Source organism: Rissa tridactyla, chromosome 7 (assembly GCF_028500815.1).
Source record: "Rissa tridactyla isolate bRisTri1 chromosome 7, bRisTri1.patW.cur.20221130, whole genome shotgun sequence".
Lineage (NCBI taxonomy): Eukaryota > Metazoa > Chordata > Aves > Charadriiformes > Laridae > Rissa > Rissa tridactyla.
The window spans coordinates 53,584,703-53,599,577 of NC_071472.1; the positions used below are offsets into that span (position 1 = coordinate 53,584,703).

Consider the following 14,875-nt stretch of genomic DNA (forward strand, 5'->3'; position numbering starts at 1 on the left):
CGGTGAGATCCCGCCTCGGCGGGGGCGGCCCCGGACGGGGCGGGACGTGGCCGAGGGCGGGCGGAGCGTGTGCGGGGCCATGGCGGAGGCGCGGCGGGGAGCGGAGCCGCTGTGGCGGACGCCGCCGGGCCGCCTGGCCCCGCCGCACGTCTACCGCATGGCGGAGGCGCTGGGCGCCGAGCTCCGCCGCCTCTCCGGCCGCTTCGGGCCCGAGGCGGTGGCCGGGCTGGTGCCGCCCGTCGTGCGGCTGCTGGAGCTGCTGGAGGCGCTGGTGGCCCCGGCGGGCGCCGAGGGGGAGGCGGCGGCGGCGGCGGGCGGGCGGCAGGACGCGGAGGTGAGCGGCGAGCGGGGGGGGCTCGTCCGACCCTGCTTCCTTCGGGGGTCGCCCGCGGGGTGGCACTGACCCACGCTTGTCCTCGTGGGGTCACCGTGGGGACCGCGCTGACGCGGCTGTCCCCGTCCCCCTTGGGGTCGTTCTGACCCGGCTGTCGCCGTTCCCCCCGAGGTGGCTCTGACCCGGCTGTCCCCATCCCCTTGGGTGGCTCTGACCCGGCTGTCCCCATCCTCCCGGGATGGGTCAGACCTGGCTGTCCCCATCTCCTGGGATGGCTCAGACTCAGCTGTCCCCGTTCCCCTAGGACAACACTGACCCGGCTGCCCCTGTCCCCTGGGGTGGCTCTGACCCGGCTGTCACCATCCCCCCGGGATGGCTCTGACGCGGCTGTCCCTGCCCCCCAGGACCCCGAGCAGAGGCTGTGGGAGGCCGAGCGCCAGGAGCGAGCCCTGCACGGCCGCCTGGCCCGCCTGGAGGAGCAGAACCGGCAGCTCCTGTTGCAGCTTGCGGAGAGCCAGTCCCAGGAAGGTGGGTGTCCCGGCGGGTTCAGGGTCCCCTGCCACCATGGGGTGTTCCCATGGGGGACGGTAGGCTGGGTACGGGGCTGAACGTGTTCTCTGTGCTGCCCAGCCCTGGAGACCTATCCCCCCAGGGAGCGTGAGCGCTGTCTTGTTCTGCAAACCACAGGGTCCCCAAACCCCCAGAGCACCCCCCAAGGGCCCCAGAGGGTGGTGGGGGCGGACACAGGGTGCGGGCTGCCATTGCAGGGCAGCCTAAAGCTCTCAGCTCCCCTCTTTCCTTCGCTCCTACTCTGCCGTCTACCAGAAGTGACGGTAGAAGGAAGCTTTGCAGAAGCATCAAGGAACCCCTTAGTGCCACGGGGTCAGGGGAGTCCTTATGTCCCGGGGGCCACTCACGCCTGACCCCCCCCCCGTGTCTGGGCTCAGACAGCGTGGCGCGGAAGGAGCGGGAGGTGATGCTGCGGCTGAAGGAGGTGGTGGACAAGCAGCGGGATGAGCTTCGTGCCCAAGCCCACGAAATCGTCTGCAAGAGCCGAGACACGGAGGCGGTGAGCGCGTGGGAGCTCGCGGGTGTGGTGTGTGAAGGGCCTGGGGACCTGCTTTCATGTCACCTCGCCCTGGGGCTGTCGTGGTGGCTCTGAGCCTGCTGGGGCAGATGCCTTTCCCGTGGGGCTGGTGTCCCTGGCTGGGGGCCCAGAGCCGCTGCTGTGCCTCACCCTCGGCTGCCCTGGGCCCTCCAGCTGCAGGAGCAACTGCATCGCTTCATGGCCATGAACGAGGACCTGCGTCACAAGGTGGCCATAGTGCAGGCTCAGCTCAAGAGCGCGCTGGAGAGGAAGTCAGACCTGGAGGCCGCAATGCTGCAAACCCAGAGGGAAATGAGCAGGAGGAGCAGGGCCAATTCTGAGACCCAGCGGCCAAAGTCCAGCCTGGTGAGTCCGAGCCCGTGGCCCCACTGCCGCAGGGCATGGCTAGCACTGGCCCGACCTTCCCGTCCCTGCACGAGGTTCCTGGCACGCCTGGACCCACCGGCTGCCAGCAGGACACGGCCGCTTGAGTGAGCCCCACTGCTGGAAATCGAGCGGTGCGGTGTCTGTGACGCCGGTAACACCTTGTCTGTAAAAACTGGCAGGAGTGGAGGCAGGAGCGAGCGAGGTGAGGTGGTGGGAGGAAAAGCTGGGTGGGACTCGGAGGATGAGGGGGGGTTTGCCACGTGTGGCGACGGGCAGCGGGTCCTGGGGAGCCACAGTGGTCCAGGGAAGGCTGCAGCGGCGCCGGACCAGCAAACTCATTCCCGAGACTTTTCCATCTCTGCCTGTGTGTGGTACCCAGCCTCGGGGCGGGGGCTTCGGGGTCTGCTGATTTGTTCTGTCCCCCCAGGAAGGAGATCTGTCACCCACAGAGGAGCCGCAGCACCAGGACGTGGATGCGGGCAGGAGCCCTGCTCACTGCTGCTTCTCCAAGGAAGAGCTGCAGGAGATCCTGCAAGAGCGGAACGAGCTCAAGACCAACCTGTTCTTGGTGCAGGAGGAACTGGCCTATTACCAGCGGTGAGTCCCGCTGCCACGACGTGGGGCAGTGAACCGGGTCCCTCTTGTCCCTGCAGCCACCCATGACCCATCAGAGGCTGCTCCTGGCGCGGTCGGGGCAGGATTTCTTTGCCAGGCTCTCGGTTAACCAGCTGGCTGCTTTTTGCCCAGGGAGCTGCTGAATGAAGAGCGAGTCCCCGGCTTCTTCTTGGACGCGATGAAGTCGACTATCAAAAGACAGCGAAAAAAAATCAGAGCCAAAATGCTGGGAACGGAGGAGGAGTCGGCGAGCAGGTGAGTCCTGCTCACCGGGAGGGAGGACCGGGAGCCTCCCATGCAGGGTGGATGCCAGCTGGCGGCCCAGGAGTTTCCATGTGGTTTGATGCCCTGGAAGGGAACTCCCCCAGGCCAAGAGCTGCCCTTCTCCTCCCTGCCGCCTTCCAGAGATCAAAGGTTTATTGTCACCAGTGGATGTCTCGCTCTGGCTTAGCCCTGGGAGCGCCGCAGGGGCTGGGCTCTTCTCTGCTGCCGCTCACGTGTCCCTGTCACCAGTCACAGACAGCCCAGCCAAATGTCCCTCGTCCCTGCATGGATGTGGCAAAGGCGGGGTGAGGTGGTGGCACGGGGACCACCGGACGGGGCAGGCTGGTCCCCGCGCTGTGCCGTTGGAGGCTGTCCAACGGAGAGCCTATGAAGATGACAGTAGAGATGTTCCCCGGAGGCTCTGCAAGATGTTCATGGGCAGCGTTGGCTCCAAGAGACTTATCGCGATGGGGAAGGGAGGACCCTGCCGGGCAGCAGCGGTGGCTCTCCGTGTCTGCTGGGGGATGGGGGGGCCAAGCCTGGACTAAAGCTGCTCTATGGCACGGCGGGAGCTGGATCTCACTGGCTTTTAGGGGCTTTAATAAAGGTCTGAAGGGGGCTGGGCTCTTCTGGGCCACTGAAACCTGCTGCTTGCTTGCATCGGGGTCTCTGCTGGCAGCGGGGGGGGGTCTGGGGGTGTTGGGTCCTGCCTGCCAAGCATAGCCGCTGCCGTGTGAACGCTGCCCTGCGGTCACCTCTCGTGCATCACCCTGCTCCCCTGCGAGGCCTGGCTGTCACCTGCCTCTGCCCTGAGCCGCAGCCGGCGGTTCCAGTTGTCAGGCTGTTCCCCTGGAGAAGCCCGTGCTTGCCGTGCGGGGTGAGACGCTTAAAGGCTTTGCTGCTGCGGCAACCGGGGCTGCAGCATCCGCTGAGCGAGCGCCGGGGGTTTGAAGCCGGTGTCTGAAGCGCCTTGTGGCTTGAGATCGCCGAGCCGGGGCTGGGCTTGCCGTGAAACGCGGCTGCGTCTGGGACACGAGCGTCGCTGCGGCTGGCTGTGGCTTTGTGGCGCATCACAGCCCGATGGCGCTTTGCGGGGACAGCAGCTCCGGTCCGTGTGGCCCCGGCTTCGCAGCTGCCTCCGCACGTGCAGCTCTGCGGGGACGCCGCTCAGCTCGGGAGGGAGTCCCAGGGTGGCTCTGGCACTTGCTCGTGGCGAGCCCACGACTCAGCACGGGTTTTCCCTCCCCGCTCCTTTGCGCTGCAGCGATGAAGACGAGGGCTCCTGGCACCCAGCTCGTGGCGCAGACTGCGTGGATGCTCAGCCTCCCGAATCCAAAATTAAGAGCTTGTAAGTTCGCTCCCATCCTCCGGGGCTGCTGGGGACGGGGGGCTCTGCCGGCGGAGGTTTGGGGTTCAGCTGTGGAGCCGGTGCCCGCTGAGCTTGGCGCCTGCCCTGCCAGGTGCGACGGGGACGGAGCCGGGCTGCCTGGCGCGGGGCTGGCAGGGATGCCACCACAGGAGGTTCGGTTGTTTCGGGGGGGGTCTGCCTTGCAGGCGGGCAAGGGCAGGCCTGGCTGACGCCTCAGGGATGCTGCACGCTCCCAGGGGCTCACAGCCCGGCTGCGTCCCACTGCTGCCACCAAACGCAGAGGGAGGTTGGGATCTGGCCACTTCCCTGGGAAGGCTCTTCTCCCCCACAGCCGCTATCTGCTCTCTCTGCAGTTTCGGGCTGTGGTATCAGGGCGGCAGCAAAGAATCCCCCGCATCCAGCTGCTCCGGAGCCTGGGAAATCATCGACTCGCTGGACACGCAGCTGGAGCCGGAGGGAGAGAGCAAGCCGGCGGCCGGCTCCCCCGACAGAGCCACGCCGCCCCCCTGACCCCACCTGAACGACAGCCGGATCTGGCCTCGCAGCAGCGCTTCCCGGCTCCTCTTCTCCCGGCGTCTTCGAGAGCAGCACAGCAGCCCCCGCCGCTTCCCCGTGCCGTGCTGATGGCGAAGCCGCAGCGTGGGCAGCCTTCCTCCAACCCGCGGGGCTGCTCGGCCGAGGAGTGCCGGCCTGGCATGGGACAGCCGGGCACCTCCGGGCGTCACTGCCCGTCAGCCAGCCTTTCACTGTGCCCGCACCCGCTCGTCCCCACGGCTTAGCCACGGGGGGGTCCCGCACAGCCACGCTCCCCACTTCTTCCTGCTCGCAGCCCAGCGCGGCGGGGGTCTGCGCCCGTTTCCCCCTGCCGCACCCCCAAAGGGGCTTTTTCCGCCACACACCTCCACTCGCAGCGCAGGATCCCGTCTCTGGATCCTGCCCTGTGGGGGTATTTCACTTCACCCCTTTCCGTTCATACCTCCCCCCATCCCTGCAATGTGAAGGTGGAGTTGGGGTGCCCGGTCCAGCCGGCTGGGCACTGGCCCGGGGTCACGGCGCGGCTGGAAGGGGCTGAGCACGCTGCACCGGGTGTCTGGGTGCTCCCGTGGCTGGGAGCAGTCGGGATCAGCACCGCCAGTGCCGCTCCTGCACTGTTCGGGCATGGGGTGAATCGGTTTTGTACTGGGACCTCTTCCTGCTGCTACTGGGAACTGGAAATCTGGGACAATCCTCGAGTTCACAGGGGCGAGTCGGTCCCCTCGGGTCAGGTACTTTCTAGCTCTAGAACTGGAATTGGAAATAAATCGGTTTCGTTTCTCCTCCGAGGTACCCACTGCAGCCTCCGCTCTCTCCTCGCTTGGGAAGGGCTGGGTGATGCTGTGGGGCTTCGGTCGCAGTTTTCCAGCGTAGCCGTCGCTTTTCCTGTGCTGATGCAAAGGGCTGTGGCCAGCTGCGTCGTGCCAGACCCCAGAGCCCTTTTTGGGGGTCAGCTACGATGGGGAGCAGGGCAACAGGGGCCGCAGGGCTGGGTGCGATGGAGTTAAGTTCTGCATGGTGGGGGGAGCAGCATACTTCCAGGCCAGGGCCCCCCCCCCGGGCAAGCTGGCCTTGGGTAGGAAAAAGGTGTTTCCTGTGCATCTGCTGACACAAAGCTCCTGGGGAGACGGCGCGGTGGGATGGCAGCCAGCAGCGGTTCAAAGGCCAGCCTGGGGAAGGCCGTGTCCCCATGGGGAACGGAGAGATCCCACCTCTCGGCTCCTGCCAGGGGTCGGCAGCGCCGTGGGGCAGCTCGTGGGGGTCGGGGGAGGAGGAGGCAGTGGACACCTCCTGTGGGTTGGGGGGACGTTGGCTAAAACAGCTCTGAGGGTGCCGGAGGATGGCACAGGGGGAGCGGGACGACCGCAGGTGAGACGTTCAGGCAGGCACCAGCCCCTGCGTGGCTGCGCCGAGCCCCCGGACGCCCATTTCTGCTGCTGGGGTGGCAGCAAGGGCCAAAAATAGCCCTCGAGGCAGCATTCCCTGCCTCCCCTTCCCCGCCGCACCCCTGACGTCTGGATCGGGGTGCCTCCTCCCACGTTTCCTCAGGAAGAAACCCAAGGCTGGCGGGAGGAAGAGGCCGCACCACAGGAGGGACGGGACGGGACGGGACAGACGGACACCGGCGCGGGACTGAGGAGCTGCCGGGACTTGGGCTGGGATGGGGAGCGCCCGGCCCATCCTCTGCCTCCAGCTGTGGCTGTGGGTGCAGAGCTCTGCCCAGGAGCTCGACCCCGATGGCAGGAACGTCTGCAGGTAGGTGCCGCGGGGGGGTCCCTGCTTGTGCCCCTCCAACTCCTGGGACCTCTCAACAGCCCCAGGGGGGGTCGTTGTCCGTCTGTCCTTCCACGGCCGGAGATCTGCAGCCTGGCATTGAGTGGGCGCAGAGAGTGGGGTGGTGCCGGGGAGCGTGCTTGGGGCACGCATGGGCATTTGGGACACCCAGACCCCCTTCTCCAGGGGTCGTTTCTCGTGCACCCCCAGGGCGCAGTGTGATGGGGGGACGTGGGAGTGTTGGCAAAACTTCCACCGTGCACCAGGTGGGAAAGGCAGTCGTAACAAAACCCCAAAGGGCTTTTGGAGGTGCTATCCCCTCCGCTTTGCTGCTACGTTGCCTCTCCCATTAGTCTCGCCATCAACGGCAGCGCCTTTTGTTGCCTTTGCTTCGGTGCCTTCGCTCCGGGTCACTGGCAAAGCTTTGAGCCGCTCCCAGAGCATCGGGGACCCGGCACGGGCTCCATGGCGGCCGAGCGGGGCAGGTTTACCCCGCTGCCCAGCCCCGCCGCCCACTCGGGCTGCAGCCTCTTAAATTTCCTTCTATTTTGCTGGCTTCCTTCCGGAGCGATGCCCCCGGGGCCGCGCTGCTTCCCCGCCCGCCGGGCCCAGCCGGGGCAAACGCCCGTGTTCGCTTCGCCTTAGCCAAAGCTGTGAAGCCACGCCGGCCCCGGCACCCCCCGCCCCGGCTGATGGCCCCCGGATCTCTCCTGCAGGCTCCCCGCCGGCCCGGCGTGCTGCCCCGGCTGGAAGCAGGAAGGGCGGGAGTGCACGGCTGGTGAGTGATGGATGGCGATGAAGCCCAAAGTTTGGTCCCCGTGTTCGGTCGGGGGGCTCCTCCGTGGCGCTGGGGGTTGGGGGGAAGCCCTACAGCTCTCCTTGAGCAGCGGCGGTGGGGTGCTGCGCCGTGGGGACTCCCAAACGCCCACTGAGCAAGCTGCTAATGGTGCTGCGGCTCGGCCCGAGGGATGGAGCGGGAAGTGGGATGGCGGCTTCCCTGGGAAGGCTGCCTCGGCGGGAGGTGGCCGGTGGTCTGGCAGTGGGATGTGAGGCCGGGGGGGCCGTTGTGCGCTGATGTGTCCGCCCTGCCGCTGACAGCTCTCTGCGAGGGGGAGGATGCCTGCAGGGAGGACGAGGTGTGTGTGAGACCCGGGGTTTGCCTCTGCAAACCCGGCTTCTTTGGAGCAGACTGCAGTTCCCGTGAGCATTTCCCTAAGGCTCAGCCCTCGCCATCCCCTTTGCCAGCCTGGCTGCTCTGGGTGCTGCCAGGCTTCTCCATCATCCCCCCCCGCCATCCTCACCCTCTCCTTCCCTTCACAGGCTGTCCCGAGCAGTACTGGGGTCCCGACTGCAAGCGGAGCTGCCCCTGCCACCCCAACGGGCGCTGCGACCCGGCGAGCGGCAGCTGCACCTGCGACCCCAACCACTGGGGAGGGCTCTGCCAGTTCCCCTGCCACTGCGGCCCCCACGGCCGCTGCGACCCCCTCACCGGCGCCTGCCACTGCGAGCCGGGCTGGTGGGCCCCCACCTGCAAGAAGCAATGTCAGTGCAACCCCGCCGGCTCCCACTGCGACCCCCTCACCGGCCACTGCCGCTGCCTGCTGGGCTGGTGGGGCAGGAGGTGCAGCTTCAGATGCTCCTGCAACCTCTCGCCCTGCGCCCAGGAGACGGGCAAGTGCGAATGCAAGGCTGGGTTTTGGGGGCCGGCGTGCCAGCGGCACTGCGACTGCTTGCACGGCTCCTGCAGCCCCCTCAGTGGCCACTGCAGCTGCAGCCCCGGCTACCAGGGCAGGAGCTGCCAGGATCCCTGTCCGGCGGGGAAATATGGGTCTCAGTGCGTGCACAGGTGAGGTGGGGGCAGCGGGGGGGGATCCAGCGGGTACTCAGGGGCCGCAGCCAGACAGAATCACGGAATCACGGAATGGCGGGGGTTGGAAGGGGCCTCTGGAGATCATCCCGTCCGACCCCCCTGCCAGAGCAGGGTCACCCAGAGCAGGTGGCACAGGAAACCTCGGGGGGAAAAGTCATCACGGCCGTGTCTGTCCCTTTGGCTGGACAAAGAGACCCGTCCTGTGGGGTTTGAGCATCCCTGGTTGGATGCAGCATTAGCGTTGTCCCAAAAGAAACGTCGCATTAATGCCAGCAGAAAGCACTGGTGTCACCCCAAAATGTGGTCGTCCTTGGTCCCACTCCCCAGGGTGATAAAGCAGCATCTCTCCCTGCTCACCCCTTGCCCTCTCGAGAGCATTGGGCACTACAGGCTATTTGCCCGTGGTCCAAACTGATGCTCAGTGCCGGTGTGGGGCGAAACCTGCATTTTGGGGGGGTTGGGGGTGGGTGTCAAGGCCTCACTGCCGCTCTGCCCCTGCAGCTGCGGGAGCTGCAAGCGCAGCCAGCCCTGCTCGCCCGTGGACGGCTTCTGCCTGGCCTGCCAGCCCGGCTGGAACGGGACTCTCTGCAAGGAGCCCTGCGCGCCCGGCTTCTATGGCGAGGACTGCCTCCAGCCCTGTCCCCGCTGCCGGCGCGGGGAGATCTGCGACCCAGAGACCGGGTCCTGCCCGCACTGTGAGCCCGGTTGGACGGGACCCAGGTACGCCCAGGATCAGGCCGCCGGTCCTCGTGGGGGGGGTCCCTGCTGTGGGGCGCAGCGGGGTGATGCTTCGCACTCTGTCTTGGCAGCTGCAACAGCTCCTGCCCCGTGGGCACCTTCGGCGATGGGTGCCGGTTCCTCTGCCCCGAGTGCGTTGCGGGGAGCTGCGACCCCATGTCAGGAGCTTGCATCTGCCAGGCCGGCTACTGGGGAGACAGGTAACGCCGGGAGTGGGGCAGGGTGGGGGCCCCTGCTCTCCCTGCCGGCATTTCCCTCCTTTCCTCTCTCTTCCAGCTGCAATGACACCTGTCTGGAGGGATATTTTGGAGTGAACTGTTCCTCGCTCTGCCAGTGCTCCCGGGGGACCTGCCACCCCGTGCGGGGTGACTGTGTGTTGAGTAAGAACAACCTCAAATTTACTCCTTGGGACTGGAACGTCCTCGCTGGGGAAGGCGCCGAGAGGCTGCAATGTCGCCCGGTCCCACCTGGTGCCTCCTGGCCCCACCACGAGTCGCCAGCTCCTGCGCTCTCCGTGCAGGGCGGCTCTATGGGCTTGGCAGCCACAGGACATGCCGGACTCAACCCATCTTCTCTGCACAGGTCTTAAAGACCACGGAGCCCTCGCAGCCGCCATCCTCGTTCCTCTCCTGCTGCTGCTGCTCTGCGTCGCCTGCTGTTGCTGCGGAGCCGGCCCAGCAGATGCTAGAGACAGGTATTTTTTTTATATTTTGCAATTTTCCATGCAAAACCCTGTCTCCCATGGCTGTTGATGCCCACCTCCCCCGTGCAGGGCGGCCGTGCCAGATGACGATGTGGTGGCCAGGATGAAGCACCACGTGCGGGGGGTGCTGGCGAACCTCAGCGCTATGATGCCTTGCTTTTCCCTGGGTGGCTACAAACTTCCCAAAGTCACAGGTAAAATAAGCAGAGCTGCCGACAGCCCTTCCATGGTGTCACCCCCCCTCTCCTACCCCAGGCTCTCTGTATCGTCACCAGTTTTGGCAGGGGGAGTCTGCAACCCCCCTCGCCCCACCGCATGGCTCGGGGGCAGGCGTTGCTCGCCCACCCCAGCCCTGAGCAGCGCGGCGTGCCTGAGCTCAGCTGGCTGTGTGCCATCTCCTCCCCAGTTTCCCACCACGACACGGAAATCCCCTTCAACCCCAGCTTCATCGAGCCGCCATCGGCTGCATGGGTTTCAGACAGCTCCTTCTCCTCCTCCTTCGACACCGACAACGAGGGACCCGAGTACTCCGTCCCTCCCAGAGAAGGTGATGTCCATGGTCGCTCCTCCTCTCCCCGGCTGCCCACAGGCCTTTTGGGCTGCCCGGGGTCAATCCTGCCCCGTTACCGACCTTGCGTGTCCCAGGGACGGGCGCTGGGCACAGGCAAGTTTATTTTTATACCCTCATTTTCCTGCCTGCAAGGACACACCAGGGCTGTACTTGGCCTCGCGTGATGGGACATGCCTGGCGTGGGCAGCCTCATTTCACAATGTCCTCCCGTGGAAAGGGACAATCCTGTTGCATCAGCCACTGTCCCAATGTCCCCCAGCGTGTCCCTGGGCAGGGGGTTAGCTCTGGCAGCCCTAAATCTCGTCCTCTTCTCCTGCAGGCATCCCGCTGCTGGGGGGGGCTGAACTGCAGGATGGTGCATCCCCCCCTGCTGAGGCGCTCCCAGACCCATCTGCCTTCGACTCTGAGGACGTCTCGCAGCCCTTCACCATCCCTCGCACCTCCAGCATCGCCAAGGCCAAGCGTCCCTCTGTGTCCTTTGCCGAGGGGACAAAATTTGGGGCGGTGGAGACCCCCAGCCCTGGGCGGAAGCCCAAGACCCCATGGGGCCCATCCAAGCTGTCCCCGCCGCCGGGGGATGCGGCAGCTGAGCCCCCCACTGAACGGCCAGCCAGCGATTGCTACGAGAGCCCCGAGCCCCTCAGCAAGGCGGAGGAAAGCCACCGGCCATCACCCCGGGCCACCCCGGGGGGACGCCGGCGGGTGGTCTCCGGCACCAGGCACGTGGCCCAGAGAGTAGAGGCGCTTGAAGCGGCTGCAAAATCCGGCAGCTGGGAGGCGAAGGGGAAGGACCCCAACGTCACCACCATCTACATGATGGTGGGAACGGCCGGGCAGGACCCCAAGGCGGAGGGGGGTGGTGAGGGACCAGTCCAGGCTGTACTCAAGCGTCTGGGCAGCTTGCAGAAGGGCAAGTGGGGTGCAAAGGAGGAGCCCAAGGTGAGGAGGAGCATCGAGGCCATCCAGAAACCGCCCCGCCGGGCCCTGGCGCAGGGCAGAGACTCGGTGAATAGCTGCAAGCAGAGGGAGAGTGTCCCAGGGCCTCCCGCCGAGCCATCCCCTGGCAAGCACCAGCATCTCCCCGGGAAGAGACGATCCTTCCTTTTCGCATCCCCCTCGCTGAAAAGCACCGGGGCACAGGATGGGGCCGTCGATGCTGCAGGTGCCACGGAGAAGGGCAAAAGCCCAGAGTTAGTCCTCAGCCTCGAAACGAAGGGACAGGCTCTCCCAGAGGAAGAGCCGAAATACGAGAATGTGACCAACAGCAGTGCCGATTTGCCCCCTGGCTCTGCTGAGGAGCCACCGGCCACCCCTGCAGCCACCTGAGCCACCGCAGCCGGGGCTGGGGCAGCGGGAGCCCAGGAGGCCCCTCCGACCCCAGCATGGGGGGAGCCAAGGTCCCCTTCTGAGCTGTGAGCTGGACACGCATCGAGCCTTCCCGTTCACCCCCTTCCCTCCACGCTGTGTTGCTGGCATGGACCCTGGCTGGCTGTGACAGCCGGCAGGACGGGTGACGCTGAGAGCCACCGTGGTGGCAGCCCCACAGGGTTGCAGTGCCTCAGGGCTGTTTTCGGCCCCCCTCTGACCTGCGCATCCCATTTTGCGTCTGCCACAGTCTGGAGGGACAGCGATGCTATGGATGAAGTGGTGGCACCTTCTAATGGACGAAGTGGTGGCACCTTCTAGTCCCTGTCGGCACTGGGCTTGGGGACACACATCCTCCTTGTAAATGGAAGCGGGGCTGCTGGATGCGCAGGAAAAAAAACAAAACCAGAACAGTTTCACGCCATCAGCTTTCACCTTCCCCTGTCCCAGCTCCAGTAATGCTGCTCGGAGCCTCTTGCTGTAAAGGTGCTTCTTGCAGAAGGGGATTATTTTGTGGAGCTGGGCTGGGGAGAGATGATGGGCTGTCCCAAGTAGCTTCAGCGAAAATTAATTTTAGCTGCTTATCTCAAAGGGTATCTGGGTCTGCAGGGGTTTATCTGTGTGGCTCTGGCTGCCTTCGTTTCTATGTACGTGCGTAGCACATGAGAAAGCTCATGGCACGGCACGGGGTTTATCGACGGCCTTTTAAACTCCACGCGATACCAGGCTGCAATTGTGCAAGAGGCTGAACGTGGCAGCTGGGCTGTGACCGTCAACCTGTGCACCCAGCGCTGCGCTGGCCCTGATAAGGACCAAAGTTAGACAGAAAATGGGATTTCCGCGGATAGCCGATGCTCCTGCGCCTCATTCCTGCTGCGGCAATGCGTGGCTACGGGTGGCTGAGATGCACTGAAGATGCTGCAGCATCGCCAGCGCAGCCGGAGGAGTGCGGGCGAGACAGGAATGAGTTCTTTTGCCGCCCGTGCAAGGGAGTCAAGGCGCCAAAGAGGATTTGCAGCATGAGCTGGTTTTTTCTATGTATCTAAGTGGTAGAAGTTTCTTGTATCTCTTTTTTTTTCCTGTTCTTTCACCTGGCATGAAAGCCTCGGAGTGAAAATTAAACGTTACCAAAGCCCTTCAGGAGTTGAGTTTCCCAGCCGCCTTCCGAATCAAAGGCGTGGTGAGAAATATTCTCCAAAGTGCGGAAACTTGTCGGCAGCCTTAGGCTTTCAGGGGTTTGGGGTTTTTCGGTTTTTCTTTTTTTTTAATTTTCTGCTTCTGTTGAAGTAATTTTGAACTCTCGCTTACGCAGCTGAGCCCAGAGCAGTGCCGGAGACCGGAGGGCAGCGGGAACGTGAGTGGGCTGTGAGCGTCCAGAGCACTTCCATTGCAGGCTGCATCTCACGCAGAGCTCCGTGTGAATCCTTCTTCGGGTCTGGCACTGCTGAGTTGGGGTTTAGGGTTCAGAGTGTTTCAGAAAACAAGAGTTGGTTTTGCTTTATCCCTTTGGGTTTTCGCGGGTGCTTCTCCACAGCGCAAGGCGCAGAATCCCCACGGTCCCACGTGGGTGAGGCTTCCAGTTTTGCGGACCGCATGCAGCACTCCTCCCCGCAGTGGCATCGCCCACTGCTGTGATTATAACACCAAATATTCTGCTGTCCAAACAAAAACGCTCACCCTGGTGAGACTTGAGCAGCAGCCTGGCCTGACCTCTGTGCTGCACAGGCTATTTTTTTGTTTTGATGCTATTTTATTACAGCGGCAGGGACGGCCCCACATTTTATTTATAAGCAGCCATTTTTCCCTAATTGGTTGGTTATTTTCAGCCCGTGAGCCGAGCAGCACTGTGCCAGAAGTGAACGTCACGGGAGCCGATTCGCCCTGGGTTCGGCATGTAAATAGCTGACAACAACCTGAGATCCTTCCCTGACATTGAAACGAGCACCCAGCTTTGAGAAAACGCTGCCGCGAGAACCTTTCCCGTTCCCGGGCTGAGCTGCGAGGCAGGACGTTTCCCTCCCTGCTTGCAGGTGAAGCATCTTCACCCTGCCCGGGCGGCGCGAGGAAAACAAGCAGTGGATTTTCGGCGCCTGGCCGCCCATGCGCGCGCCTGCAGCGTGGTCGCGCTGGTGTCTTCTTGGCAGGGATGCTTCGCTTCGGCTTCGCTTGTGGTTTTAATTCTGGGTGCGGGAGGTCTGCGAGCCGGAGCTGGCGGGTGAGGGAAGGGTTAATGTCTTCCCCCGCTGCATCTCTGACTCTCCAAATCCCACTGCAGTGGTTTGACGCCAGCGGTGGGAAGCGGTTCCCGGGTGCAGGTCCTGTCCGCAAGCAGCGAGGCGTCCGTGCTCTCTGCTGGGGCAGCTCTTGGCCTCCTGGAGGTAGGAACAGAGGCTCGAGCCATCCCCCATGGCTACGGGGGTCTGTCCCCCATTGCTGCAGCTTTGTCATCTCTCCCAAACTGTCCAAGCTCTGCCTTTGAAGAGGACCACGTCGTTTACTCCAGTGGCTCTGCCTAAGCCTGCTGAGGACCTCCCTGCGTGGTGGGGTGGGAGCTGTCACCTCCCTTCCAGCCTAAACTCATTCCCGGCCAGTTTCTATAAATGTGTCTTTGTGCCAGTGCTGTTCTTCAGCTTCACTTTATTTTTTTTCTCTCCATGGTGTTTACTCAGTCCCCGGGTGTATTTATAGAAGGCAGCGGATCACCTGATAGCTTCTTTTCTCCTTCTAGGATAGGAAAAGCGAGCTCCCCCCACGCTCTCGCTGTAGCACAGGGTTCCCGTGTCCCCAGACAGCCTCCGAGCCCTCCTTGTGCTCCTTCCCGGCGCAGGCTGTGTTTCTTGGACACAGCGACCAGCTCTGGGTGCTGAGGTCTCCCAAGGCCTCGTGCTGTTTCAGCCTTTCTCTACCTCTGCTAAAAACATCGCACTCGTACAGCCTGGCTCATTTTCGTTGGGCTTTTTTGTTTGTTTGTTTGCTTGCTTTGGCTTAAACCCCCTTTCCAGCTGTTGCAGCGTTTGACCCTTATCCCTGAGCCGAGGAGTTTCTTCTTCCCACCCGCCGCCGCCTGCCCCTTTCTCAGGGATGCAGTGGTGGGTGCGCATCCGTCTGTCTGTCCGAGCCCTCAGCTTCTGCTGAGCGACTCAAGAGTTGTTTACTTGCCACGCACCCCGTTTTCATCTCCTTAGGCTGTCAAAAAAGAAATCCCCGATCATGATTTCCAGGAGTATATGGTCACCTTCTCCAGCCCAGGACCTCCCTGATGGGT

The 14,875-nt window shown here is 64.0% G+C and overlaps 2 protein-coding genes across 3 annotated transcripts; both read left to right on the top strand.

The window, feature by feature from the left end:
* Nucleotide 1: 1 nt before the first annotated feature.
* Nucleotides 2–5,378, top strand: RILP (Rab interacting lysosomal protein). Of its 2 annotated transcripts, none has more exons than XR_008467643.1 (8): nt 2–334; nt 739–862; nt 1,282–1,403; nt 1,596–1,787; nt 2,236–2,405; nt 2,556–2,678; nt 2,829–4,035; nt 4,410–4,474. XR_008467643.1 is itself a non-coding variant. In XM_054208359.1 (8 exons), the coding sequence occupies exons 1-8, from the start codon at nt 80–82 to the stop codon at nt 4,564–4,566; spliced, it is 1,227 nt and encodes a 408-aa protein (XP_054064334.1). In that variant the 5' UTR covers nt 2–79; the 3' UTR covers nt 4,567–5,378. The 2 variants fall into 2 exon arrangements, 1 of the variants encoding a protein (XP_054064334.1); XM_054208359.1 differs by having other exon boundaries at nt 3,952–4,035; nt 4,410–5,378.
* Nucleotides 5,379–5,911: 533 nt separating this feature from the next.
* On the top strand, nt 5,912–12,753 carry SCARF1 (scavenger receptor class F member 1). The gene is made up of 11 exons (XM_054208358.1): nt 5,912–6,345; nt 7,080–7,141; nt 7,462–7,563; nt 7,684–8,209; nt 8,735–8,953; nt 9,043–9,171; nt 9,248–9,351; nt 9,554–9,665; nt 9,744–9,868; nt 10,081–10,221; nt 10,565–12,753. The coding sequence occupies exons 1-11, from the start codon at nt 6,251–6,253 to the stop codon at nt 11,569–11,571; spliced, it is 2,622 nt and encodes an 873-aa protein (XP_054064333.1). The 5' UTR covers nt 5,912–6,250; the 3' UTR covers nt 11,572–12,753.
* Nucleotides 12,754–14,875: the final 2,122 nt, after the last annotated feature.